The sequence below is a fragment of the Mus pahari genome, chromosome 1 (assembly GCF_900095145.1).
Source record: "Mus pahari chromosome 1, PAHARI_EIJ_v1.1, whole genome shotgun sequence".
NCBI lineage: Eukaryota > Metazoa > Chordata > Mammalia > Rodentia > Muridae > Mus > Mus pahari.
This window is the reverse complement of record NC_034590.1, coordinates 100,185,269-100,195,335: the sequence shown is the minus strand read 5'-3', so window position 1 is coordinate 100,195,335 and position 10,067 is coordinate 100,185,269. Positions and strand designations below refer to the sequence as shown.

At 49.3% G+C, this 10,067-nt stretch overlaps 1 protein-coding gene across 1 annotated transcript in view; it reads right to left on the bottom strand.

Moving 5' to 3' along the window:
* Positions 1 to 10,067, bottom strand: part of Tacc2 (transforming acidic coiled-coil containing protein 2) — a 208,097-nt gene that overhangs the window by 14,810 nt on the left and 183,220 nt on the right. The window contains exons 14-17 of the mRNA XM_029535953.1: positions 9,083 to 9,254; positions 7,661 to 7,801; positions 6,735 to 6,824; positions 6 to 77 (exon numbers count right to left, since the gene is read on the bottom strand). Of these exons, the coding sequence (XP_029391813.1) occupies positions 6 to 77; positions 6,735 to 6,824; positions 7,661 to 7,801; positions 9,083 to 9,254 (475 nt within the window). The remainder of the gene's footprint in view (positions 1 to 5; positions 78 to 6,734; positions 6,825 to 7,660; positions 7,802 to 9,082; positions 9,255 to 10,067) is intronic.

Sequence of the window (10,067 nt, the reverse complement as noted above, 5' to 3'; positions counted from 1 at the left end):
TCCACCTCAGTGGGCCCGATGCGGGAGTACAAGGCAGTTTTGGAGATGGAGACATCTGGTGGGTGAGCAGCTTCCCTCTGTGGAATGGTTTTTCAAGAAAGAAAGAAAGAGAGAGAGAGAGAGAGAGAGAGAGAGAGAGAGAGAGAGAGAGAGAGAGAGAGAGAGAGAGAGTTACTACTAATGGCGTGACACACAAGGCTGCACACATGGCCTTGAGCACTGCATTCGCCCGCTCAGCTGCATGGTTTTGAAACAAAGAACATCGAAACTATGAGGAAATGCAAAGACTCATGGATGAGAGCAATGCCAGGTCCGGGCGGGGGATGGGAAGCGTTCATACTGCACATGTGCAGACACACAAAGGGGCTAATGAGACAGCAGCCTTTGTAACTGGGAACCCTGTGGGTCCAGCCTGTCTGCAGCCTGCTTATCACTGCCATTTATCAGCCACTGAGCCAGCTCGGCACTCTTAAGTGAAGAGTGATCATTATTCTGCCGGCCCCACTTCCAAAATAAAGTCTTGCAGTGAGATGATACTGAACGCTGGGCTACACTGCCTAGATTTCAATAGCCGAAGATTGGACCATTTTTGTACAACTGACCACTGCCAAATTTAGTTGTGCTCACATGGCTCCGTCTAAAAGGATGTGGTCTGAACAGAATCTGAAACCTTCTCTTGTCAACCTTGTCAACCCTGTCTGGATTTGAGAGTGTACTGCCATTAGGTCTGCTATTTAACAGCACAGGGGAAAACTGGAGTCAATGACAATATCTATCCTCTCTTCCTGATGAACCCTGCAACAAAGGCTGTGCCATCTGGCCCAACCCAACTGACAGCAGCCTGCAGCTCTCTCGTGTCCTGTAGGGTTCCGTTACGAGCCTCAGAGAGGCGAGGAGGGACACATGGCTATTCTTCTATTTCACAGAACATTAAGCAACTTGTAACACAATTGAAACGCAGTGTTAGGAGCATCGTCAACCAGCATGGCCAGGCTCGTCAGCCCACTTCCACGGCAACCCAAACATCCAATGGACCACTCTCCGTCCTATGCATTAACCTCAGCGCTGTCATGGCTGCCAAGAAAGCTTGCACCGCAGTTAGAACACAAGTCCATGCTACAGTGGGAGGCAGTGGTGGCCTGATGGGCAGAACGGGACTGCTCCATCCTCGGAGAACCAGGAGAACAAACTGTGGACTGAGCAGAACACAGTTATACAGAAAGAGGGGAGGAGGTGGGAGGGTGAGGATGGAGACGTGCTTCCGTGGTCCTGGGAAGGGGTGGGGCAGAACGTTTATTATAACTAGCCTTACCTCACCTCACTATAGAATCGGGTTCTAAGGGCCTGAAGAAGAGAAGCACTTAGAAAATGCAGGTACAAGAGCAATGGATAGGACTGGAGGTGACCATTTAGGAGCCATTAGTGCTCACATGCAAAGTGCACACTACGGTTTAGTTGTCCTAGAAGAAAACTGCTGTGACCTGTATTCACTGTCCCTGCCTGCCCTTGAGACTTTGAGCTCACCCTCAAGTGATACCTATATGTTATCCCAACTTACTGAGTCTGCCTATCCCCAGCTCACTGGCCACTACCTACACTCAAATGGTACCCATAGATCACCTGAAACTCACTGTCCCAAACTGCCCACAAATCCCTGGGCTTCAGTGACCCACCTTCAGAACCAAGAGCACACAGACCTAGTCAACCAGAGCATGGACTCCAGGCACATGTCAGATGGGATGCCATGATTATCTTTCTCAGTTTCTGGTCCTGGGGAACGTCTAAGACATCTGCCTCTAGGCAGCTACATAAGCTACTAGCCCCTGGCTGCAAGCTGCCAATCTCTCAGGAGAAAAAGCGCCTCCTGGTGGCAGGACAGAGGCTCTGCATGGAGGGCTTATCTTTGCTCTTGGCAATGGTTTATATTGCTACTTCTCTGAGGGGAAACATCTCAGTAGTAAGGGGAAAATTATAACTGGAAAAGCCCACAAACACAAAATTAGGAAGAGAACTTAAAAAGGAAAACCAAATAGACCCAATTCTTTTCACTTTAAATGTACTCCTTAAAAGGGGGGGGGGGTAGCTGAGGAGATGGTTCAGTGGTTAAGAGCACTGGTTGTTTTTCTAGAGCACCTATCAGTTGGCTCACTGTATCATTCCAGTCCCAGGGGATCTGACACCCTCTTTTGGCCTCTGTGGGCACCGGGAACATAGATACATGCATGCAGGTAAAACAACCATATAGGTAAAGTAAATTTTTAAAAATTTGAGAAAAAAAATAAACAAAATTTCAAAACGAACAGAATTTTGGAGCTGCTAAACTCAGTCTGGTACTTCTGAAGAGAGGCTGGGTCTAAGTTTTTCAAAATGAGATTTAATTCGGTCTCAAAGTAAATTAGCAGCTCCTTGAGGTGCAAGAGAGAAAGAATTTAATAATGAACTTCATATCAGCACAGGGCAGGAGTTAAATATGACCGAGGAGCACATCAGAAATTATTCATCTGCCCGATGTCCTTTGTAAAACCATGTCTAAATGGATGCAAAGGAGTCAGACCCCGCGGTGACATCCTTCATCCACTGCCTTGGCATTTTCAATCTGAGAACAGTTCCAGGACCGCCTCATTCCCTGCTTCTACAGCTGCTTGCATGATAATGAACTTCAGAATTCACTCCTTGGCTCTTCCTTTCAGCCATGACTGTTTTCAAGTGAAATTAAAAGGTTTGTCTCTTGCTAATATGTTAAGGGCAGTTATTTTTAAACCCAGCTTCATTTCTCACAATCCTGGTCTTGCTGCTTCATACCGGCCAAGAGGCCACCAGAATCCTGTTTACTAAATGTGAAGTGGTCACAATTCCAAAGGCACAGACCTTTGCTGCCGCCTTCAACCATCTACTGGCTTTTACAAGCTAGAAACTGTGAGGTTCCTCAGGCCACTGTCTCCCCGTCAGACTCCTGAGCTGTGTGCCTCCCGCTGGCCTTGACAGTAACAGTCCTGCCATGCACTCAGGCCCATTCTTCTCCTTGTGACCCTTTCTTATTGCTAGGCCCTGGAGGATGGGGGCAGGACATCATGATCAAGGTAAGATCACTGTCCCCAGAGCATTCAGAGGCAAATTCAGATTTGAGGCTTGGGAGCCATGAGGGAGGGCCACACAGGTGAGGCCAGGGACCAGGAAAACCAAGCTAAGGCTCAGTGCTTTGTGAGGTACCTGGTCACGTGGCAACATCCAGGCAGGAGAAGGGTCTTGGCCAGATGTTCCACATCCAAAGCAGACAGTTCCCAAACCCAGGATATACAGGCACAGGTGAGGGAGGCACCCGGCCCCACACCTCAGTCCCACTCCATGGAAGGTATCAGTACCAGTCCATCAACCAGCTGTGCCCGCCCCCATCAAGACTTGGCCTCTCAGTCTGTAAAACACAGGATCCAACGACAGATTCCGAAGTTAGAGAGCAAACGAGCCCACCAGCCAGTCCTCTGTCACTGTCTATCACTCTTCCTCAGACTGTTCTTGTGGTGCCAGGGATGTGCCTCAACTGTGGGGACTCAGCATCAAATGTGGAGGGAAGGAGTTACGGTCATTAGAGTCTCATGAGAAGCCCGACAGGAACTATGCTGGCTTCTTACCAATAATAAACACCATCCCTGACAGGATGCTCTGTCGCTTGACAAGAATATACTCTGCCCCTGACCCCATTCTCGCTCCAGCTCAGGATAACTCTAGGCACTTGCTCATCTAAGCCAGGTCTCTCTCAGGGTAATTACACACAGGGCTCCCCTCTGTGTGGGAAAACTGTTCCCAACCTAAAGCTGCCTGTTGGTCTAGTCAGGACCCTAAGTTGCCAGAACACATCTTTCCATCTTCCTCACGGGTACCCCTTGTCAATGAAAGCCAACAGGCACAGAGATCAAAACCAACTTGTCATGCATGCAGAGTCTGTCGACACACCCTGCTCCCCATACCTTGGGAGGCCAGAGATAGGGGTTCTGTGGATGGGGTTCAGGCTGCTGCACCGTGTGTTCAGAGCGAGGACTCAGGCCCACTCCCTGGGGACACACGGGACTCAGCACCAGCAGAAGCATATGGCGGCGGGGGGGGGGGCGGGGAATGGAATAAGAAGGCCACAGCCCTGAGGGAGTGGGATGGGGAGCTACTGTATAAAAACATATATATTTTATTATATATATATATTTAATAAAGCAGGGGGTAGGGGTGGTGAACATGACTTTTGGGAAGGGGAAAGAGGCAATCCCGGAGGAGCTGGAAGGCTGGATAGGATCAAAGTACACGGTATGCACATAGGATGTTCTCAAAGAAGAAAGCATGATAAATAAAAAGAAAGAACGCCATAGCCCAGCACCAGAGCCTCGGCTCTGTTTCTAACCAAGTCTGGGAAGGAGGGCACAGGGCTTCTCACTGCAGTTCCGTGGAGGCTGACCCAGCTCTGTCCACCTCGAAGCTGCTCTAGGGAACAGCTGATTTCTCATCCCCTTAAAATTACATCCTTCCTCCTAGGTGACTCTATGTTTTTGTGTTGCTGCCAAGAAAATGGGACCACATCACCCTCGTCTGAGATGCCAGGCAACCTGGACCCACAGCTGTGTGTTCTGTACAGCCCTCCTCTGGTTCTGAGGCAGAGAGGGGACACTATGCACAGACACAGGAGAGAAGCCCACAAGGGGGCTCTCTCTACAGTGAGGTCAACAGTGCCCCCAGGAGCGGGCTGGTTATAGCAGAAACATCTAGTTTCTTTCTATGCACCCTGGTTACCAGGTATTTCCCCAAAGCGATACAAGCTATCCAGTAAATGTTCCTCCCACCCTATGAGGGCTCTAGCTCTTCCTGGACAGAAACATCCCTCGGTGCACACATCTGAGCCCATTAGAAGGTGACTAGAGCTTTCTCGTAGCTTATACTCTGTGAACTCTGTGTGGCATTGCTGTGTAAATAAAAACTAGAACACATGTTCGGAGGCTGCCACAGATAGGATGCCAACTCCGGAAAATCCTTAGAAGGAGACAGGGTACCCGTCTCCCAGGAGGCCTTGTACTAAGCCTTGTCAGAAGGTGCCCAACCGGACTTCGGTATTCTCCAAGACACTGTCCGTACAGTGGACAAGCTCTGGGCAATGCACTTTGTCTTAATACTCTTCTGCAAAGAGTCAAGAAAGAAATCTGGCGGGGGCAGGATGGAGGGGTGGGGGAGGAGCACAACCCTCTCCTGAACGTCCCCTTGCAGGGCACTTCAACTCAAGCTTACACTTTGGCAACGAGAACAAGGACACCCCTGATTTCTGTTTACATTTGTATCCCTGCCCCGTGTGCCACTGTTCCCAGTCTGGACACTCACATTATGCTCACCTCCAGTCTTGGGGGGTGAGGGTTGGGGGGACTCAATTTGGGATATAGCTATCGAGACAGAGCAGAGCTACGATTTCTGTTCCTAGACCATAGCTGGGAGTGTCTCTGCAAATGAGCTACAATATGAAGTGGGGACAGGCAGGCAGGACAGGTCCACTGGTGACCCCCATTCTAGTCCCCACGGGTTGGTGAACTCTGGATATGTGGCCCGTTTCCTGATCTGTAAAGTGGACTTAGCTCTGCTTTCCCAGGAGAGGTACCGTGAACATCTTACTGTGCTCCCTAGATGACAGCTGCCACTTTTGCTAACCGCACACTGGGATACATCAGGTGTGCAGGTACGAAGCTGCATGTGCGGTCTTCACCTCTACAGGCAAACTCACTCTGATTAGTCTCATCTCAGAGATTGAAAAACTGAGGCTCGGCAAGGTTTCCTAAGTCATTCAAGGTTCAAACAAAGCGGGGGTCCAGTCCTGGTCTGACATACAGTTCCCGGGGCTGGCCAACCTCAGGGTGGGGCAGACAGTGGGACAGAGTCACAGCTCACTGGCAGCGTGAGGGGGAGGTACCAGCTACATGTCATCACATGTCACACAGCTAAGAATTATTCCCAAGCTTTCTAGCCGGGAAGACTGAATGTTCTATCAACGCCACACGCCACTCGAAAATCAAGGGCAGACAGACTCTGGTCTGTGAAGCAAATGGTCTGCCACCCCTTCTACGGGGGGGAAAAACAAACAAACAAACAAGTATTTTCCTGGAATAAGCCACTTCTCTGCCTACTGCCCAGTCTGTATTGGCAACACAGTGACAAAGGAGAGGGCAGTGACAGACATGGTAGAGCCTACAACCTGAGATGTCTACTATGGCTCTTCATTCTTGTCTAACTCACCATCTAATGTCTTGGAGAAAGTCTTGTTTTCAATTCCTACTTATTACTGACTCTTAGTAAAGTTGGATGGGCTCTTCTAGAAAACAGAAAAGTTAGGAATCACGTGGTCCCATACGGAGGCAAAGGGTGTCTGAAGGAAAGGAAGACAACCCCAAGGGGATTCTTCTTTTGTCCTGGTGAACCAGTGCTAACCAGTTTTACATGCAGCTAGTCTACTACCACCTTCTTCAAAGCCTTTTTGGTCCCCTGTGCTACATGATAGCTTCTCTCACTCTCCTATGCTTGGCCGAACTACCTCATCCCCACACATGCGCTCAGTGTGTGCCTGTATACAAGTCACACTTTCAGCTTCAGAGAAATCACATTTCACGGGACGCCCACAATGCCCGCCTGGCCAACGGTTAGCAAAGCAGCCCTTGGAACCCCGTGGCACACACAGCATTCCCAGAAGGCAGTGCACTGCAGCGGCAAACAGGTACCTTGGTGTCCTGGCGGCTGCGGGAAGCCAGGGCGATCTGCCTGGCCAGCTTCAGGGCTTCTATCCGCATGACAGCAAACTCTAACTCCTCCTGCCCGAGGGGTGGGGGTGAGCAAACCGTAGGGAAATGCATCAAGACAGACAGAAGGTTCTCCACATCCAGGAATGAATGTGCCACACAAAAGCATGACAGGTACATGTGGAAAAACATACGCTCAGCTTTCTCTCACAACCAATACCTCAGCAGATCATGAAACAAGGGTTTAAATTTCTTTTTAAGAAAAAAAAAAATCACCCCTTTGAAGGCCTGTCATGAAGTCAAATGTAAGCTAATTTTCAAAACAGGATGGTAATTTTTATTATTCTGTATTCCTTGATGTCTTTCCTTTTGTTTTTTTAAAAGTTGGCCAGGACTGGCCATGCATTTCTCAGATGCCTGTTAACAATCTCTCTAGGTCTGCCTCACTTCCTAGTCGAGGGGATGGTAATACGAATGGTCAGATTTCCACTGTGGAGATAACTACTCTGTTCCAGGTGTAAAACTGAGTCCAGATGTTATCTCGATGGGAATCTGGGATTGTCTCATGTACTTAAACAGCTTGGCTTGACCTGATAGCTCTGCTTTAGTGAATAAGTCATAAATAAGCACTGTCTCTGGGGCTATCAATGCATCTGGAAAATGACTATTGGGACCAATTTCCCAATAGAAATAGAAACAGTCCGTTCAGTATGTAATCACACAATTTTTATAATTCTGGCGTCCTGGATATAGCACACACATATATCAGTGTCTGAGAGGAAAAGGCTTCGTCTGGAACATTCCCAGTATGGCCTCATTAGGCCCTGCCTCAGCTCAATTTGGCTCAGAGGTTCATTTTCTACTGAGGTTTTGACAAACTCCAAAAAGATCACATGTGGGCTACAAACCTGAAGTTTCTGGGCAAATACTGGGGGGTTCTTTTCTGCTAAGTCAGGCTCCAGATAGCCAAGGGCACCACAGAGAGAGGCGGGATGGGCCAGCCTGCTGAGGAGAGCATCTGCAGAGGCAAAGGCACCCTCTGGGGCTGTCTGAAGGCCGGCGGCAGAGAGGAAGTCGGAAAATAGAGGAGAGCAGAAAGATATTGATATCAAGCAAGAACCACACATCCATACACAGCACAGGGCTGCGTTAAGGCTAAAGAGAACATCAATTAGTGGCTAATGATCTGACTGTCGTCTGGACCGTGATGAGCAGGCCCAGCCCCCTCTCCCAAGAGCAGGACCTCTGATCCCCGCCCTCCCCACCCCAACAGCCCCATAGCCCACCCCACCCTTGTTCCCAGTGCAGAGGGAGCCACCTAATTTGTATTTGGAAATCTCCCCGGGTGGGAGGCGAAGCTAGTTGATGGGTTTTTAAAATGTCAGCATAGTTCATCAAAGAAACAACACCGAGGTTAAGTATCAAGGGAAGTAAGGTTTGAGGAAGGGCTGTTTTCAACAGTGAAAAGATTTCAAACAGAAAAGTTTCTCCTGATAGAGTAGAAAGGCTTCCAAATCAGAGAGAAGCTTTGCTGGAGATGAACCACGGGCAAGCCTGCCTGCCATGGTATTTATATGCCAGATCTGTTCACATGTAGACCCTTTTATTGTTGACGAATTGTGTTTCTGGTATCCAACCCAGCATCCAACCGATAGACACATAGCAGTTGCCCTGCTGTAAATGTCTGTAGCAAGAGACAGATCCAATTGCCTATACAGAACAAAAGCCACACGCTAAATCAGGTATCTCAAACCTGGTTGATGATGCTGGGTGTGTGTGTGTGTGTGTGTGTGTGTGTGTGTGTGTGTGTGTGTGTGAAAGAAGTCAAAATATAATTGACCCAAATTGGTTTGTGCAAGACACATGGAAGACCCTCCTGTGGATACTGAACACTCTAGGGAAAGCACATGTGACGTGCAGGGAACAGTGACATCTCAGCTCAGGGCTGCAGATCCTGCAAGGCTTCAGGAGAGCTAGGGAGAAGAGGCATTGAAGTTCTGGAACATGAACAAGAGACAATCTCCTACCCCGAGACCCAGGAGAAACACAGCTGATCCTCCAAAGGAGGACATTCCTCTCTCTCCCCATTCTTTGCCTCGTTCTATAGGCTACAGAAGCAGGGGCTTGCCCATCAGTCCAGTTTCAAGGAAAGAAACATGGAAACCAAGCCTTAACATATAAAGCACTTGACTGAGAACTGCAGTCATCTTGGGAGAACTGAGTTCCCTCACGGGGAGATGTGGGGTCTCCTAGGCTATGGTCCAGGGGCCTGGTGAATGAGTGACCAGCCACAGAGGGTGCAGCCACGGAAGCCCTCAGGCAACACTTACGATATCAATTGCTTCTGCTGGGGTACCCAAGGCCATGGCCTCCAGCTCCTTCTGGGAGGGTTTCTCGGGCACCTGCAAGAGAGGCTCCTGATTGGAGGGCAGACCTCTTGCTACCGGATGCTGGAGCTTTGTCGCTGCATTCACAAGGGCTTCAGTGTCCTCAAAACTCGACCTGAGGGAGCCAAGTCAAACGTTAGGGTCTTCTCCTCGGAGAACCACCTCAGTCTATTAGGAAGCCCTGGCTAAAGAGATATCCCACAAGTCTGTGTCCGAGAGACAAAGCCATGTCTTCACTGGCCTTCCATCTACAGGCAAGCCTTAGTCCAGCCATGTTTAAGGGTCAACTGACAAGGGAGGCAGAGAATACAGATGCCTCTGTCAAGAAGACCGAGCCCTGGAGTTTAGGGACTGGTCAGGTTGTTTGCTTGTATGCTCTGAGGGAAGACGGTGTATCACACACCCACTTTCCTTTCTTTGAAGATGGCTGCATGCACCTTTGAGAAGATGAAGTAAGATGTTGTCACTCCTGGAGATGACATCACTCATCACCAACACCTGACCATCTGGACAGATCTCTGCGGGGCCACAGTCCGTCTCAGAAACCAAGGCAAGAGCTTCCCACCCAGCTCAGTGACAAAGCAGGCATCTGGTCGTAGAGGGGACCACCCAGATGACAGAGCAAACGCTTCATACTTCCCCCGTCAAAAACTACAGCATTCAGAACGTGGACCCTGGCACATGCAAACAGTGACACTCACATTAATAAGAAATATCTGCACTTTACATATGCCAGGCACTCCGACATGGCTTTCCAAAGTACATCATCTCCTAGAAACCAGGTTCCCCGAGTCCATCACTTGACTCCTTTAATCTCCCTAAATCCCTAGAGTCAATTTATTTCTCTCACTTTACCAGGACACCCAAATAACTCTCACCAGAGCTGGGACCTAAGGTCTCAGTGTTGTACCACACTGCACCCCCCCCC